Source organism: Schistocerca gregaria, chromosome 2, assembly GCF_023897955.1.
Source record: "Schistocerca gregaria isolate iqSchGreg1 chromosome 2, iqSchGreg1.2, whole genome shotgun sequence".
NCBI classification, from domain to species: Eukaryota; Metazoa; Arthropoda; class Insecta; order Orthoptera; family Acrididae; genus Schistocerca; species Schistocerca gregaria.
The window spans coordinates 1,023,896,298-1,023,915,476 of NC_064921.1; the positions used below are offsets into that span (position 1 = coordinate 1,023,896,298).

At 38.3% G+C, this 19,179-nt stretch overlaps 1 protein-coding gene across 1 annotated transcript; it reads left to right on the forward strand.

The window, feature by feature from the left end:
- Window positions 1-6,687: 6,687 nt before the first annotated feature.
- Window positions 6,688-11,282, forward strand: LOC126335533 (116 kDa U5 small nuclear ribonucleoprotein component). Its single transcript, XM_049998907.1, has one exon. It carries the CDS (start codon window positions 6,862-6,864, stop codon window positions 9,775-9,777), a length of 2,916 nt encoding a protein of 971 aa, XP_049854864.1. The 5' UTR covers window positions 6,688-6,861; the 3' UTR covers window positions 9,778-11,282.
- The last annotated feature ends 7,897 nt before the right edge of the window (window positions 11,283-19,179 follow it).

Below are 19,179 nucleotides of genomic sequence, written 5' to 3' on the forward strand. Positions count from 1 at the left end.
ATCACTTTCTTGATTAATTTTATGTTCAACATTTGCATCTGGTGTTCAATAGCTGAATATAACATAAATGTGCACCCCTTTTTTAATTAAAAAAAAGGGATCAATTCTGAATCATCTAATGTCATCACTGCCACCGCAGTTTAATCAGAAGACACAGGGCCTCATTACTTTCTTTGCGTTATCTGATATTGCGGCAGTTTTGCACTCTCTGTTGATCTGTTAGATAATTAGCTGAGGTGAACACACGCCAAAACCATATAAGTGACGGGTGGGGTGTTACATTATATTCGGTGATAAGTTCAGTGATATATATTAACTTTTTGGGTTTATAGTAGTTAGTTGTTCCTTGGTATTAAATAAATAACATTGTGTAAGTTCAGTGATATATGTTAACTTTTTGGGTTTATAGTAGTTAGTTGTTCCTTGGTATTAAATAAATAACATTGTGTTCTATCTGGATACATTGCTGTTCAGTACTACCATAGCCCAACATAGACAGTCATGTCAGGACTGCTCGTTATTTTTATATTATGCGATAGCATCCTCCAAGTGACCAGCAAACTACGCTTCTGAATACGAAACCTGTTGAGTGAAAATAGTATCATTTATATTGATTTGTAACGTAGTTTTTACATTAGGGAGCGTATGCAATGCCATAAAAATCGGCAATATCTATAAACTGACACTGCATTTATCTTTATTTATTTTCATATGGACCATGGGAAGTCTGAAACGGTACATTACAGAAAAGTTTATTTATAATCCTCCTGTAACCTGCAGATATTTAATAGAGAATCTCGTTTCCTTCTAAGAACAAAAAATAGCTACTAAAGAGTAGAAGGCCGGACCTCTTGCAGAAAGACATCATATATGTACTCAATGATGTGAAGTTCTCTTCACTGGACGTCCAGTCAAATCAGTGAATATGGATCATAGAAAACTTGTATGGAATACAATATTTACGCCACGAAGATGACATGCTACAGACGCGAAAGGTAGCCGACAGGAAGAAGATGCTGTGATACGCAAATGATTAGTTTTTCAGAGCATTCACACAAGGATGGTGCCGGTGGCGACATCTACAACGTGCTGACATGAGGAAAGTTTCCAACCGATTTCTCATACAGAAACAGCAGTTGACCGACGTTGCCTGGTGAAACGTTGTTCTGATGCCTCGTGTGAGGAGGAGAAATGCGTACCATTACGTTTCCAACTTTGACAAAGGTCGCATTGTAGCCTATCGCGATTGCGGTTTATTGTATCGCGACATTGCTTCTCGCGTTGGTCGAGATCCAATGACTGTTAGCAGACTATGGAATTGGTGGGTTCAGGAGGGTAATTTACGGGACGCCGAGCTGGATCCCAACGGCCTCGTATCACTAGCAGTCGAAATGACAGGCATCTTATCCACATGGCTGTAACGGATCGTGCAGCCACGTCTCGATCTCTGAGTCAACAAACAGGGACGTTTGCAAGACAACAACTAGGAGCGCCTGCGATGGTGTCCTCAACAACGAACCTGGGTGCACGAATGGCAAATCGTCATTTTTTCGGATGAATCCATGTTCTGTTTACAGCATCATGATGGTCGCATCCGTGTTTGGCGACATCGCGATGAACGCACATTGGAAGTGTGTATTCATCATCGCCATACTGGCGTATCACCTGGCGTGGTATGGGGTGCCATTGGTTACACGTCTCGGTCACCTCTCGTTCACATTGACGGCACTTTGAACAGTGGACGTTACATTTCAGATGTGTTACGACCCGTGACTCTACCCTTCATTCGATCTCTGCGAAACCCTACATTTCAGGAGGTCCTGTACGGGCCTTTCTGGATACAGAAAATGTTCGACTGATGCCCTGGTCAGCACATTTTCCAGATCTCTCACCAACTGAAAACGTCTGGTCAATGGTGGCTGAGTAACTGGCTCGTCACAATACGCAAGTCACTACTCTTGCTGAACTGTAGTATTGTGTTGAAGCTGCATGGGCGGCTGTACCTGTACACGCCATCTAAGCCCTGTTTGACTCAATGCCCAGGCATATCAAGGCTGTTATTATGGCCAGAGGTGGTTCATCTGGGTACTGATTTCTCAGGATCTACGAACCCAAATTGCATGAAAATGTAATCACATGTCAGTTCTAGTATAATATATTTGTCCCATGAATACCCATTTATCATCTGCATTTCTTCTTGGTGTAGCAATTTTAATGGCCAGTAGCGTATATGTTCCTTATGCATGAAATGTGTGTTTATATTCTGTTGGTTTCAGCAGAGTAAGCTGAAATTATACACATATTCGGAAGTGTTTGTTCACGAATAAGTTGTACCTTATAGTACTGAATAAGTGAGAATCGGCTGTTTTTACATTTATTTAATTCATATGTACCGATGATTTACTAATGCTTAGAGCGCAAAAATGTGTATCTATTTCGTTAATTAAGTAGAAAAATAATTAAAAACATTATTCTTATGTCGCTTTCTCGCCGCTAGGAGCGCTAGTGTCGTTCCAACCGCTAGATGAAAACAATTTTCACAGCAGTAAGTATCACGACTGTATATGTTAGTCAGTAGTACTACTGTCCTAGCATAGTGTAAATACATAACATTATTGGTGACTCTGACATGACTGGAATATGTAACATGATGAGAAGCTACCGCACATCGCCATTTCAACCATCTGACAAATGTGAAACAACTTCAACAGCACCTCTTTGATGAGTCCTGTTGTCTTATTGCCATAACAGTCAGCAGCTCGTGGTCTTGCAGTAGCGCTCTCGCTTCTTGCGCACGGGGTCAGGGATTTTCTCTACCTCGTGATGACTGGGTGTTGTGTGTCTTTCATCATTTCATCATCATTGACTCTCTAGTCGCCGAAGTGGCGTCAACTACAAAGGACTTGTAATATGGCGGCCGAACTTCCTCACATGGGGCCTCCCGGCCAACAATGCTATACGATCATTTCATTTCATTGCCATGAAAGACACACCATCTACGATAGAGCCACGAATAGGCGAAATAATCGTTATGGTCTCGATTAAATCCCGACCATTCTGGCAGCAAATCCACATTTTATAATTCAGAGAGTTAGAAAGTCAGTTTGTGTTGGCATAGGTGGCTATAGATGAGACTAAGTACGACTGTCATCGCAGCACTTAACAAGAACATAGCTACAGAGGTGCAAGACATTCTGGCTGCGTTGGCGAGCTTTGGTCAGTATGTAGAGATCAAGAATGTTGTAATCGTCCACCTGCTACAATCTGAGGCGAAAAGGCTTGAGAAATTGTTGTGTACAGAGGAGTAGGGAGACTGAACACCTTCGGAGTTGCTTCACCACCTGCAGACTCTCACGAGCACTACAACAAGGATATACTACAGAACATCTGGATTTCGCGCCTACCACCTGATGTGCAGAAAATATTAACGTTTTGCGCTGATAATTTTGTCGCACTCGCCCAGACTGTGGACTGCACTTCAGAGATGTATCCTCTCACAAGCATCGCAGCTTTAGACATACAGATGGACAGCACTCCTGTAACAGGCTTTGGTTCAGAAGCGCAAAACTGAAACCTCCCCATGTGAAATAGGTAACACAGCAAGGAGTCAGTGATGAAGGTAACTGGCCTTCTCTGTCACTTATTTGTTGTAGAGCAATGTGGGAAGATATTGGAGCAGAGGTGTTGGTATATCCAGCTACTAGTCTGGTACACCACAGTTGCGACGACCACCATCTTTTCGCCACTAACAGATCTTTGATCCATGCATATGGTTTGGCAACATTGTTTCTCAGTTTAGGTCCATGGAGTCAGTTCTAGTGGCAGTTCATAGAGACAGACATGGGACACCCCATTCTCAGAGCCAATTACGTGTCGTCTTATAGTCTTCTACCAGACCCTCAGCATCACTATTTCCTCAACACAACTACCTGTTTATCCAGCGATGGAAGATTGTTGTCCCACTCTACGTATTAACAAAGGTGGATCGCCATATGTATAACTTCTCAAGCAGTTCACAGACCTTGCCTTACATACACCCATGATGATACCTGTACAACATACTCACTACACCAGGACCTCGGACACACAAGTCGCCTCATTGATTAAGATCTGAGAAGTTAAAAGTAGTAGTTAGTTAGTTAGTTATATGTTCCACTGATTAATATCATGGCAACCATATGTTGTGAAGCGTGTCAAGTGCATAAGAAATGAAGAAATGCACACATGAATCGGGTTCCTTTTTTTTAAACTTGAAATTTTTATTGTCTACCCCATTCCCTAAAATGGCAGAAAATGTATATATTACAACTATAGATTTATTTATTCCTATTCAGGAATTCTTCTATGGTATAGAAGGAGCTGTCAAGGAGATATGATTATTTTTGAAACTATTACTGCTGTCTATCAAACATTTTATTTCGTCTGATAATTTACAGAAAAGTTTTACAGCAGTATATTTTACCCCTTTCTTTGTCAAAGATAGGTTAAGGTGAGGATAGTGTAAGTCTTTGTTTCTAATGGTAATATAATCATGACTGTCACTGTTGTTTTTCAACTGGTACACGTTGTTGAGAACAAATTTCATTATTGCGTAAATGTACTGTGATGCTGTTGCAAGAATTATTAACCATTTAAACAGATGCCTACAAGATGTGCAACTATGAGCCCCACACATTATTCTATCCAGTGAATACATTTTGTATAAATGTTGAATTACCCCAAAACATTATTCTGTATGACATCAGAGAGTGAATGTATGCGAACTATGTTAGCTTAGTACTTTATATATCCTCAAAATTGGCAATTATTCCGATTGAAAAAGTTGCTGAACCTACTCTCTTTAGGAGATCCAAAATATGAATTTTCTAAATAGGAATCTCCAGCATTCACATATACAGGGTCTATCATAATTAATGGCTCAAATGCATATAGTTGGTAGTACATGATACGCTGGCCGTTGTGGCCGAGCTTTTCTAGGCGCTACAGTCTGCAACCTCGCGACCGCTACGGTCGCAGGTTCGAATCCTGCCTTGGGCATGGATGTGTATGACGTCCTTAGGTTAGTTAGGTTTAAGTAGTTCTAAGTTCTAGGGGACTGAATACATCAGAAGTTAAGTCCCATAGTGCTCAGAGCCATTTGAACCATTTTGAACATCATACTAGAAGCAAAAAATCTCAGTAAACATAGGGTCGAAAATCCATACCTTAAGAGCTATGAGTACTTTTTCATCTTCGCTACTTTGAAACATAGCTCTTATAATGAACAAATACTCATGATTTTTAATATGTGTATTTTTGGGCGCATGTTTATTGGATATTTTTTCTTGTTTTGATCCATACTGCCACTTCTCAACATATGGGGAGCAAAGCGCTTTCAGTAGAAGAGATTTGTTTCACAGTATCGAAGACGAAAAATTGCTTCTAGCTTTTGAGATGTGCATTTTCGCCCCTATGTTTACTGAGACTTTTTTGCTTCTAGTATTGCAAACTTTCAACTGTATACGTTTACGCCATTAATTATGAGACACCCTGTATAAGGTACCGCGTTATTTATGTGAACTTCGCGTGTATAAACAGTTATATATTATCTTGCAAAGATCGCAACTCCCGCGAAAGGGCAGTTGAGGACAGACATGCGAGTTTCTGTTCCATGCGGTTACCTTGTCTTGGCAGTGCTGTAACGTAATGGTATCATGATGGCCAGTGTAAATTAGCCTTCAACCTTCTCTACCAACCGATGGAATGATTCAAGTATGACCTAGGAGGGTAGACGAAGGCATAGTTTGTTCGAACGTGCAAAACAATCTGCAGTTGGCTGCACCATGTACACTCAATAGATGCTGCAATAGCCTCTCCAGCACGTTGAACGGCACCCCATGCATACAGACGGAGTGCACTTGGGTTCCTTCTTGCCCCTTGCTACCATTTCTATAAGGAGTACCATTATCTGCTGTGTGTTTGAACTGTATATGATTATTATGTCCTACCCCTTTCATCCACCTTCTCTTGATAAAGGGCAAAGCAGGTTTCTACAAAACAGGCGAAGTGTGTTCCACCGAATCAGTTTCAATATCACTGGAAGACAGCATCTAGAACTTGCTGGAATGGGAGATCGATAAAACACCATGAGTCTCCTCAGGTTTCTTTCTACCCTGTAGAGGACTCCTAGATCTACCACTGACGCGACACATGCATTAAAGTGGATAAGTAATCTCTCATCGACAGCGACTAATCGCTCATTAACGTACCTTCTTCTCTATCTTATTGTATATTGGCATTAATAAGTTTTCATACGATACAGGACTAATCCAAAAATACATTATGAAATCATTCTTGAATGTGATTCTGTTATTAATAAATAAATTAACATCAACATCTATGCGACAAGTCACTCTTCTTTTTCAGTTATTTTCTGTTGTTAAAGGGGCGTAATATAACTGTATCACACATTTTCTGTAGGATGATAAACTGATATTGTCAATACTTATTGTATCGCGCACTTAGGGAATGTGAGGATAAGATCAGAAGAGATACTGCACACACAGAGGCATTCAAAATCATTCTTCCCGTAATCCATAAGTGACTGCAACGAAAGAAATCTTAATAACTGATACAATGAGACGTACCGTCTGCCGGGCACCTCTGAAGTCGATATCGTCTAATTAAAGACGTCGATCTCTTGTGAGTATCTTTGACGCTATTTGTAAACAGCATAGATCTGTGGACATTATATTGTTTGTGGAAAGTGTGTTGTGCCGGGAAGGAAGTGTTCCTTAAAACATTTGAAACGGATCGAACGTGTGTTTATTAGTAAACGTTGTTCTCAATTTTTATGGGTTTTTGTTAGTAACAAAATAAAAAATGGATGCTGATCTGTACGACGAATTTGGGAATTACATTGGTCCTGAATTGGAGTCTGACGAAGAGGAAGAAGAAGGGTATGGAGAGCAGAACGATGCCCAAGAGTACGATGAAGATATGGACAATGAAAGGGAAGACGACATTGACCAGGCTCCAATGGCTGTTGTTCTACATGAAGATAAACGATATTACCCCGCTGCTTTAGAAGTCTTTGGTCCGGATGTAGAAACAATTGTGCAGGAAGAAGACAACCAGCCACTCGATACCCCTCTGATTGCTCCCATTAAGAAAAAGAAATTTCAGCTTAAGGAACAGGAACTGCCCGAAACAGTGTATAACATGGAATTCCTGGCAGATTTAATGGACACTTCTAGCCTTATTAGAAACGTGGCTTTGATCGGACACTTGCATCACGGGAAAACAACATTTGTTGATTGTTTGATACAGCAAACACACCCAGGCATGAGAACGCTCGAAGAAAAGAATTTGCGATATACAGACACATTGTTCACAGAACAAGAACGTGGCGTAGGCATAAAAGCGATGCCCGTAACATTGGTACTTCCAAATATCAAGAATAAATCATATCTCGTAAATGTATATGACACGCCAGGGCACGTGAACTTTTCGGACGAAGTGACTGCCGCTCAGCGTTTATGTGATGGTGTGGTGCTGTTTGTGGACGCTGCCGAGGGTGTCATGCTCAACACAGAGCGCCTCTTAAAGCACGCAGTGCAAGAGAAACTTGCAATAACTGTATGTATTAACAAGATAGATAGGTTAATGCTTGAATTGAAACTTCCCCCACAGGACGCATATTATAAACTACGCCACATAGTTGATGAAGTAAATGGTTTGCTGGCCTTGTACTGCGAAGATGGAAATCCAGTTGTTGTTTCTCCCATATTAGGGAATGTCTGTTTTGCCAGTTCACAATACTCTGTCTGCTTTACTCTGAAATCTTTCGCAAATATATATGCACAGACTTACCCGAATGTCAATATTACAGAATTTGCCCGTCGCTTGTGGGGAGACATTTATTTCAATAGTAAAAGCAGACGATTTACCAAAAAAGCTCCTCATAATTCATCACAACGTAGCTTTGTTGAATTTATTCTGGAACCACTGTATAAAATATTTGCCCAAGTTGTTGGTGATGTTGATACTACCCTGCCAAATGTACTAGATGAGTTAAATATTAGACTTACAAAAGAGGAGATGAAAATTAACATTAGACCTCTTTTGAGGTTAATATGTAATAGATTTCTGGGTGATTTCAGTGGATTCGTGGAAATGTGCGTAGAGCACATACCTGCACCATTAGAAAATGCTCCAGCTAAAGTGAAGCATATCTACACAGGACCTTTAGATACAAGTTTAGCAGAAGACATGTGCAGTTGTAATCCTGATGGACACTTAATGGTGTATAGTACAAAAATGTACCCTACAGATGATTGTACATTTTTCCAGGTTATGGCACGTGTAATGAGCGGTACTCTTCAGGCTGGGCAAGAAGTACGTGTTCTTGGAGAAAATTACACACTTACTGATGAGGAAGATTCAAGAATTCTAACAATTGGTCGTTTGTGGATCTTTGAGGCGAGATATAAAGTGGAATTAAATCGTATTCCAGCCGGTAATTGGGTGCTTATTGAAGGCATTGACCAGCCTATAGTCAAAACAGCTACAATTACTGATCTCAGTATCACTGATGATGTTTACATCTTTCGTCCACTGAAGTTCAATACTCAGTCAGTGATCAAAATTGCTGTTGAACCTGTAAATCCTTCTGAACTACCAAAAATGCTGGATGGATTAAGAAAAGTTAACAAATCTTATCCACTTTTGACAACAAGAGTTGAAGAGTCAGGTGAACATGTGGTACTGGGGACTGGGGAATTGTATCTTGACTGTGTCATGCATGACCTGCGAAAAATGTACTCTGAAATTGATATTAAAGTTGCAGACCCAGTTGTTGCATTTTGCGAGACAGTTGTTGAGACTTCTTCATTGAAATGCTTTGCTGAAACTCCAAACAAGAAGAATAAAATAACGATGATTGCTGAACCATTAGAAAAGGGGTTGGCAGAAGACATAGAAAATGAAGTGGTTCAGATTTCATGGAACAAGAGAAGATTAGCTGAGTTTTTTCAGACAAAATATGACTGGGATCTTTTGGCTGCTCGATCTATTTGGGCTTTTGGGCCAGATCCAATTGGTCCAAACATTCTAGTGGATGATACTTTACCATCAGAAGTTGACAAAGGCCTCTTAAATTCTGTCAAGGATTCTATTGTTCAAGGTTTTCAGTGGGGCACTAGAGAGGGCCCGTTGTGTGAAGAACCTATCCGTAATGTTAAATTCAAAATTCTTGATGCAGTTATCGCACAAGAACCCTTGCACCGTGGTGGCGGACAGATTATTCCTACTGCGCGCAGGGTGGCATACTCAGCCTTTTTGATGGCAACACCTCGTTTAATGGAGCCGTATCTCTTTGTAGAGGTTCAGGCTCCTGCAGACTGTGTCTCAGCAGTTTACACAGTACTAGCAAAGCGCAGGGGACATGTTACGCAGGATGCCCCTGTTCCAGGGTCCCCTTTGTATACAATAAAGGCATTTATACCAGCTATTGATTCATTTGGCTTTGAGACAGATCTTCGAACGCACACACAAGGGCAGGCATTTTGTTTGTCAGTTTTTCATCACTGGCAGATTGTTCCTGGTGATCCCCTTGATAAAAGTATTGTCATACGTCCTTTGGAGCCACAGCCTGCCACACATTTGGCAAGAGAGTTCATGATAAAAACACGTCGTCGTAAAGGTTTGAGTGAAGATGTATCAATTAATAAATTTTTTGATGATCCTATGTTGCTTGAACTTGCACGGCAAGATGTCATGTTGAACTATCCACTGTAAGCTTGTTCATGAGTGTTAACTATTCTATTGTGCATTCCTTTGTATGTGACTTTCTGTGTTAAAGTTACAATAGGTGTGATTTATCAAATGTAGAATGTTATTTCTGTATGTTTTGTGTGTAAGCAACACAGACAGATATACACATATGGTTTTTATTGCATTTTTCATAGCAGGCTACCAGTAGATGTAATCATCAGAATACACGCCAGACTTTTGTTTATTGTGTAGTTTGACTGTACCTTAATTTAGTTAACTTTAATGACAAGTGCATTGAATATTGATCTCAAAATATTCTTATTTTATGTCCGGATGTAATGATTTCACCTTTGCAAACAAATTTATCTTCAGACCTCGGACCACTCTACAGATCATATTGTCACCACAGTCAAGAGTTTCAGGGACAGGGATACAACACTATCACACACTAAATGAGTTATTTTTATATCAGAAATTGCTACTTCACTTTGAAGCTTGATCGTTGTATATTAGATATTGTCTTATATTCTCTGTTACACTGTTTCAGAGTCTTTGCAGTGTTGCATTCTGTGTAATATGTTTGTTGTATGTCAGATTATCCAGTACATTGTAAATATTTCTGTGTTACTTTTTGTAAATACTTTTTGTATGACCATTTGTATTACATACAATATTTGTCATTGATTCAGTCTTTTAATTTGCTTCTTTTCTTTTTTCCCCTGTCTCACAGTAGAATAATTAAGATCATATATTATGTAACTTAAATATAGTTGTGGTTGATGATGCATTCAGAGTGAATTTCTCAAGGAAAATATCTCACACTTGAATATTTGATGGTTTTTGCAAGGAAAGTAATTGTCAGCATAAACAGTCTGATGCATAACAAGGTTGATGTAATAACTACTCATTTGTTTGAGGTAGATGCTCATCATCATTATGTGTTGGTGTGACTGTAGGGAGCTGCTGTGCCAAGCCAGTTCGTATAGTAGTTCACTAGAAAAATGTAGTTACTGATTGAGATATTACACTGACATAGCTCCGTGCAACACAGAGTAATTCTACAATGCATGTATGAAAAGGATAGTGTGTACTGTTGTATTATCTGTTCTTCGAGGTCTGTATTTCCTTTTAAGTTACCTACTTTATACAAGATTGGAAAGTGAAGCCCAACAATTACATCTTGTCCTAGATATTAACACACCCAAGATTTTGTGTACATTTACTACTATATAATTTAAATAAAATGATAATTATTGTATATGAACTTACGCAGCAGTTCACAGACTTCAGTATCATGGTGTCCTTGTTTGGCATGGTGTTAAATCTTGTGTTAGGAGGTTACACAATACAAATAAATTTATTTTGTAACTACTGAAGTATATGTTTGAGATGTACAGTTATCCCTAGTTTATGAACTGCCTGTAGTAGTATAACTGGTTGGTAACGTGATTCATTTCACCATGTAAACCAAAAGTGAATAAAGGCAATGATTACTTCCAGTTGAATAATAAGAATACAGATACACTTTATAGATGTGCAAAACAGACTTTTTTCTGTTAATGTCTTGGAATTCCTTTATCACACTGCATGTCAGTCTTCTGAAATTTAATTTTTAGATGTTAGTATTTGATAATTTTGATTAAAACTGTCTTTTAACCCCATTTGTGGTTAAATTTTATTTGAGACTTATTTTAAAAAATATAAGGTCAAAAACTGCCTTCTTTAGTGATAAATAATACACTTTCACTACCAAAATAATTTTAAGCATACAAATTTCTAAAATTAGTGTAATGGGACACATGTCCCTGGCACTTAATTAGATCCAAGTTTTCATGTGAATGTAGGACTTTCAGACTTAAATTTCTAATTTTAGATCAATTCTGTCAGAGTGATGATTATGGAAAAAAAGTATAAAAAATGTGATAAAATGCATTTATTCTCCTGACAATGAAAAAAATGAAATGTCACACACAAGTTTTCAAAGTAAAATTTGAGGATGGCTTTGATGTATCACACACCAATGTTTTCTGCATTCTATGAAGCTTTCCACTGCATACAAATTATGTACAAACAAGCAGAATTACTGAGATTTGGAATAATGTTTCAAGACGATGTCTTTGATGGCCAAGAAAATGCAATTAGTTACTTCAGACATTCTTTGACTGGAGAGGTGATGATTTGATCTGGTTTTTGTGGAACAGTACACTGTGAGCACATGGTGCCCCCTTCTTTGTATCCACCCCATGGTCCATAGTATTTTTCTTCAAATTACAAAAGCTATGTACTAGACAGATGTGAGATGTAGATATCGCAGTGCTCAACACTGCATGTTACTATAGTGGGACAAATATATCCCATCAACTGTAAAAGGGTTAATTATTTTAACATTGGCTGCTAAGGCATATTTCACTGTTGTAATGCGATACGAGTGGAAGGTAGCTGCTGCTTATGTTCTTAAAGCATGACATCAGCTCAGTAACCATATTATTTGCTGTTCCCAAAACAAAGGCATGAGACACATCTGTTTTCAGCTATTTATTAAGAGCGATACCATCTCAAATCTTACAGGCCAAGAATGAATGCGTAACATCACTATTTCAAAGTTTGGTGAAAAAAAAGTTTCACTTTCTGCCTCTCCAAAACTAAAATATTTTGATTTTCTGATTATTTGTTAAAACACTACACATCTTTCTAAATGAGAGTATTTATGAAGAAGGAAAAATTGTAATAAAGAAACCAAAACTGATAGAGATCTGAATTTATTTTCAGTAAATGTGTTGTTCCCAATAGTTAGAAATGATTAATACATAGACACTTTTTTTGGAAAATAAACTTTGAAAGTTTGTAACTTTATGCGAATTACAAAATTATGTTTTGAAAATATGGATAGTCACAGGGTGTCAACTGTCTTGAGAAATGAGAAAGTGGAAGGACTGCAAACTGTCAACTATGACATTGTTGCATGAAGTTCTTAAACTGTCAAAATATTTGTAAATAAAAATGAAAGAATTTGAAATTTTTTGTTTATTTAGAAGTTACTTTCTCCAAAACACCATCCTTCTAAAAATTTCAAGGTATGCTAGTTGGTCATTGTACTTAGGGACTGTACAATCAGAGTGGGCAATGCTTCTCTGCACAAAATGTGAGAAATGTGAACCTAGCTCTACTCTCCAGATCAAAACATCATGGACACTTAAATATATAAATTGAGGGCTCATTTTAAATAATGTCATGGAAAACTTGTATTTCTGGATCAAAATAATTACTTTACAACATTATAAGTGAGTGGGAAAACAGTTCATAATTTTTTTCAAAATAATTTTACAACAAAAATGAGATATAGAATATTTATACCCATTTTTCTTTTGATGATATTATTCACAAATTATTATTGTCATCTGTCATGATTTTACTTCTTCATGACTTTTCATGAATTAAAATTGCCTGAAATGTAACAGTCGACACTACACTGTTGAAAAGAGTTCGTTTGTTTTTTCCCACCTGCTTCTCATTAAACTTGTATAGCTGAGCTGAATTTGCACACAGACAAGGATGATCCAACAAGAGCAGTACTTGACTTGGGAAATGAGAACTGACGCACTAATCTTTTGATGATGGCCATTTGAAAGCTTTAGCAGGACCATGAAGTGTTGTAAAGCAGACGGTTATATCTTGCAGCTCATCAGAGACACTTATCATCTGTCTCACTCACCACTGATTGCCACACACACAAGAAATGAAATAGCTCACTACAGAGTCTTCTAATGTATACTGTGGTCTATGCTTTCACGCACAGTAACAGGCTGCATTTCGCAGAGAACTGTTCTTGTAATGTGTGTGCCACCCAGTAGTGACTTGATTGAATTCCTACCACAGGCTTCATAGAAGACCACTCTTCTCTCTCTCTCTCTCTCTCTCTCTCTCTCTCTCTACAGAATTCCCTTAATGTACTTTCATTTACAATTAAGAGTTTCATGTTGGCGTGTACAAATCCAGCAGCATGCCTTATAGCATCAACAGCTTCATGCTGGAGATTTGTTGCAAGATGTTTACAGAGAACTCTTACGTGCACTTTCTCTGTGATCTATTGCTGAAAAAATCCATTTTTTGGTCTTAATTCCTATACTACAGTGTTGAGCAAGCTTGTAAAGCTGAAAGCAGTTTTTACTATGAGATGATGCACCATCAGTCACATACGCATGTGTAGGGAATGCATGACCTTTAGATATTATGTCATTAATTATCATGCTAACAGCCTAACCTGTATGTTCACTGTCATGACTGAGGTCATCATTGACAATAGCAAAACAGTGTGATGTCCCAAGGAAGTGAGCAACACTTGCTAATATTGATACCTGTGATGTGTACCAGCGGTAACTTCGAATTTTGTTCTGCAAAGCAACAGACCAGTTCCCAGCAAGGCCGAAATGAAGGACTAATGTTTCAGTATTCTGGGATGTGGCTGATTTTGCTTCTGCTATGGCCTGTCTCTGAACCCTCCAGATATGTTGGTGAGCTATTCCTTTCATGACCCAATGCCTAATCTCTGTAACAAACTTCTCTAGCTCTACTGCCTTCTTCACCAGCTTTCCTCCCTCCCCCATTGCATAGGTTATGTCAGTGTCTTGAATGTGTAATGCATCAGCAGTCATCACTTCAGCACCAGGACACAATGCACACTCCTGCAACCAAAATTTATCTTGCGGCTCTTGACTTATACACAAAAACATCAGGTCCATCTCTGTGTACTTCTTTCCTGTGACATTGCTTATGGTGGAACAAACAAGTTTCACATTAGTGCAATAAATACATGTGCATACTTCCTTCACTGGCTGGTATTTCATCCACTTTGATCGTAAGCAGTAGAATTTTGTGAGACCAGGTTTTGAATTCTGGTTCTTTTTCATTAGGAAATATTCTTCTCTTGTTGAGCTTGTCATAGATCTTTTTACCTTTTTAACTTTTTCTTCATATTCACTAACAGAGACATCAGCCTGGTTAGGACTTTGCCTGCTGCTACCTTTGTCATCACTTATGTAATATTCCAAAGCAACAGTAAGCATATCATCTGGCAACAGATGCCCACAGTAGGAATCTGGGCATTCCCAAACACCTTTCTCATACTTTATTTTATGAGCTTTCGAAATCAAATCATTAGAGGAAGTTGGTATGTATTTCTGCTGCTTGGAGTAGTTACCTGGTATCAGTGTCACTAACTGTACCTTCTTAGTATGGGTGGCTGCCGAGATACAAGTATTCAGGTTTCAAAACCACACATCACATTTTGTGCACATATCTCTGTCTTCAGATTCGGCACCAAGTGCATCTACATAATACACTTCACAAAGTTTTGAAGATATTGCTTGAATAAAGCTTGTTTCAATTTCTTGCACTGTTCTTTTTACATACTGTTTTCTTCTTGTGCTTCTTACTTTTCATGGATGTTTAAGGGAGGCTACAGCAGATATGCTAACATTCAATGCATCAACAACTTCACACCCAGGAATATAAACATCTGCAGTGTCTTCTTTAGTTTCACATTCAGGTGACGGTGAACGTTCAGGTGGGTTGTCACTAAATTTCTTCTTGTTGTGAGTGTAGCAGTTCCTGCACAAGGGATATGATGCTAATACCATTACTCGAGGACCAAGATATTTCTGCAATACCTCTAACATATTTCCAACAACTTCTTTTGTCTTTTTCATAGTCCACACATTTCACTATTGTATTTCCTCATTGACACGTATCTAACAAAACTTTCCGACCAAACACAAAACTTGATGCTGAATGGTTTATGTGCAAATTTCCACTTGTTCATTATAAACAGAAGAGCACTTGAAGCAGTGTTGCCAACATGCATATTTTATACTAGAAATTCAGTGATGTGAAATATGCAGAAGGTTGCAACATTTTTAACACTTAACACAGAAAAATAGTGCCCACTGTGTTTACACTGACTGCTAACACATTAACCAAACAATAATTTCTGTAATTCTCAATAGTGTTCAGATGGGGGTTTTCAAGTAAATAATTCATAAAAATTCAAATTTTTACATTTTTGGTAATGAATATTTACATAACACAGGTAGCTGGAGCAGAGAAGATAGAGAAGAAAAAATATAGCTCTCCGACATATGTACTCCTTCTGCTGGCAGAAGAGAGAAAGGGGTGGCATAAAAGGTACCACTAAGGCTTAAGGGTACGGTAAAAATCACTCTGGATCCCAGATCCTGGAAGACAGGATATTACAGAAAAACTGACCGCCCCCGGTAGGTGAGTGGTCACCGCGACAGACTGTCAATCCTAAGGCCCTGGGTCCGATTCCTGGCTGCTTCGGAGATTTTCTCTGCTCAGGGACTGGGTGTTGTGTTGCCCTAATCATCATTTCATCCCCATCAACGCGCAAGTCACCGAAGTGGCGTCAAATCGAAAGACTTGCACCAGGCGAGCAGTCTACCCGATGGGAGACCCTCGTCACACGCCATTAAATTAAATTACAGAAAAACTGATTGTTATCACATAACGAGATATGAAAATATTAGGATTCAGAACTAGCAGAGAAAAGTGGCAGAGCATATGACAACCAGCAAGCATGATTGGATGTTAACAGAGAGTTTATAAACGCAACATACAATTCGCTCCAGGCAGGGTGTGCACTGCAACTCAATAGTCATTATAATGGTCCCTGTTTTACAATGCGTGCAATCTGGATTCTTCATCCCAATACAAGTTCCTCAGAACTTTGCAGATGAGAACTTGCTCTACAATACATCTTTGGTTCCTATCACCCCACCTAACTGCAACTTAAGTATAATTCCCCAGTCTTCTACTCACAGTTTTATTTACTTACCTTGTCTTTCCTTTTCATTGATATTTTCACTCACATCTGATTTGGATTCATGAATCCCAGTCACTTCGAAGATTTGTGATCTCCCACTTAAAACAAACATCTTTCCCTTTTACTCTGTCTGGTTTAAGTCTCCCTTGATCGGACATTTTGGGTGACTTTTTCTGCATCTGTAACTGTTTGTTTTTATCTGTACCAACCCACATTTATTTATAGAAAACCATTTTCAACATGTGTATGACACAAGAAACAAAGATAATTTCATGTTGCCATCTTATAGACTAAACCTCCACTTCCAGTCTTCTCAATACATGACCATGAAAATTTATAATAAATTAAAAATGATAAACTTTCACTTGGAACTAGGCTTACTGAAGATAAAACTATGTACCAGTCTATTGCAAGAACGATATTATTCACCAATGAAATTTTTAAATGATGATGAAAATTACTTTGTAGAGTAATGAAACAGATTTGTAATAGTCTTTGTAATTTAAGATTGAATTTTTTTGATACATTGTACATATCACTGTTATATTAAAAACAAAGATTCCAAGACTTACCAAGCGGGAAAGCGCCGGTAGATAGGCATAATAAATAAAACACACAAACACACACACAGAATTTCGAGCTTTCGCAACCAGCGGCTGCTTCGTCAGGAAAGAGGGAAGGAAAAGGAAAGATGAAAGGATGTGGGTTTTAAGGGAGAGGGTAAGGAGTCATTCCAATCCCGGGAGCGAAAAGACTTACTTTAGGGGGAAAAAAGGATAGGTATATACTCGCGCACACACACACACACACACACACACATATCCATCCATACATACACAAACACAAGCAGACATATTTAAAGGCAAAGAGTATGTTTTTAATATATTTTTCCCAGGTGAAAGTTTCTTTCTATTTTATTTACATCATCATTAATTTCATACTCATTGCCTTTAAATATGTTTGCTTGTGTCTGTGTATGTATGGATGGATATGTGTGTGTGTGTGTGTGCGCGAGTATATACCTATCCTTTTTTCCCCCTAAAGTAAGTCTTTCCGCTCACGGGATTGGAATGACTCCTTACCCTCTCCCTTAAAACCCACATCCTTTCATCCTTCCTTTTCCTTCCCTCTTTCCTGACGAAGTAGCCGCCGGTTGCGAAAGCTCGAAATTCTGTGTGTGTGTTTTATTTATTGTGCCTATCTACCGGTGCTTTCCCGCTTGGTAAGTCTTGGAATCTTTGTTTTTAATATATTTGTCCAATGTGGAAGTTTCTTTGTATTTTATTTACATCACTGTTATATTATTTATATATCTAAAAACAAAGATGATGTGACTTACCAAAGCTGGCAGGTTGATAGATACACAAACATACACACAAAATTCAAGTTGTCGCAACCAACAGTTGCTTCATCAGGAAAGAGGGAAGGAGAGGGAAAGACAAAAGGATGTGGGTTTTAAGGGAGCCCCAATTTTCAAAATGTAGAATTTTATGCCTTTGTGCGCATTTCCATTTACTGCCACTTAGTAGCAGATTTGGTCCATCTATTTTATGCACTAGTTTAGCACAGTGGATCACCTTTTTATTTATCACACTCTGCAAAATGTATAATCAATTTCATGACATCAGGGCGGGCAGCTGAACATCATCATTTTTTTAAACTGATTAGACCTGCGGTTTGCCTATCTTGTTTCGCGAACACTACTTTTTACTCTGCAAAATAATGTTATTTCCATATTCTAATTAATCACAGAAAATGTCTTTACCATTTTCCCCACAATCTCTGTTTTCTGTGGCATAAAACAAATCTTCACCTTAAACTTTTATTGAGTAACATGGGCCATGAGAACAAACTTTTTCTACAGTAACTAGAGTAGACCTAGCATTTTAATACACCATGGGAAAGCTGAAGGGCTGATATGAGGTAAGATCAAAGCCTGTGACTATGGTTTCATTACACACTACACTCTGCTGCACATTACAAATTAATTCTGAGCATTGTGATGATTAACAATAATGATAGTGCTACACCTTGGAGATGTTTGGAGAATCCCCCACCATGAAGCTGACTGAAGATGTTGTACTTACAAATAGTTTTATGTGTTTTCTCCAGGTGAAAGAAAATGTTAAAGTCCTCCGTTAACAGAACATGTTCAATAATGGTTACTTTTAAGAAGTCTTTGTTTAAGTATTCTATGGAGCTTATTTTACCACTTTCAGTTTATTTTCTCATGTTTTTCCACTCATCAAAAAGCTGCCAATTCCATTGTTTTGTCTTAAATGGTAGTGCTTGTTCACCTATGCCATATTAAACAAATTACTCAACATTGCTACTGGGGATTCACTAGCACTCTGTGGCTGCACAAATATCATGAGCATAGTGTGATTAATGCCCTATACCCTAAGGCTGTCACAGTAAGTGCAACAGGTCCTCATCCATAAGTGTAATTGCCTGGGATTATGTGGTTTGTTTTATCAAACAATGGAAAATCCAGGATGGAATATAACAATATTATGAAAAGGAAAGTTGGCACTCACCATATAGCCAAGATCCTGAGTCATTATAGGCTCAACAAAAAGACTGTTACA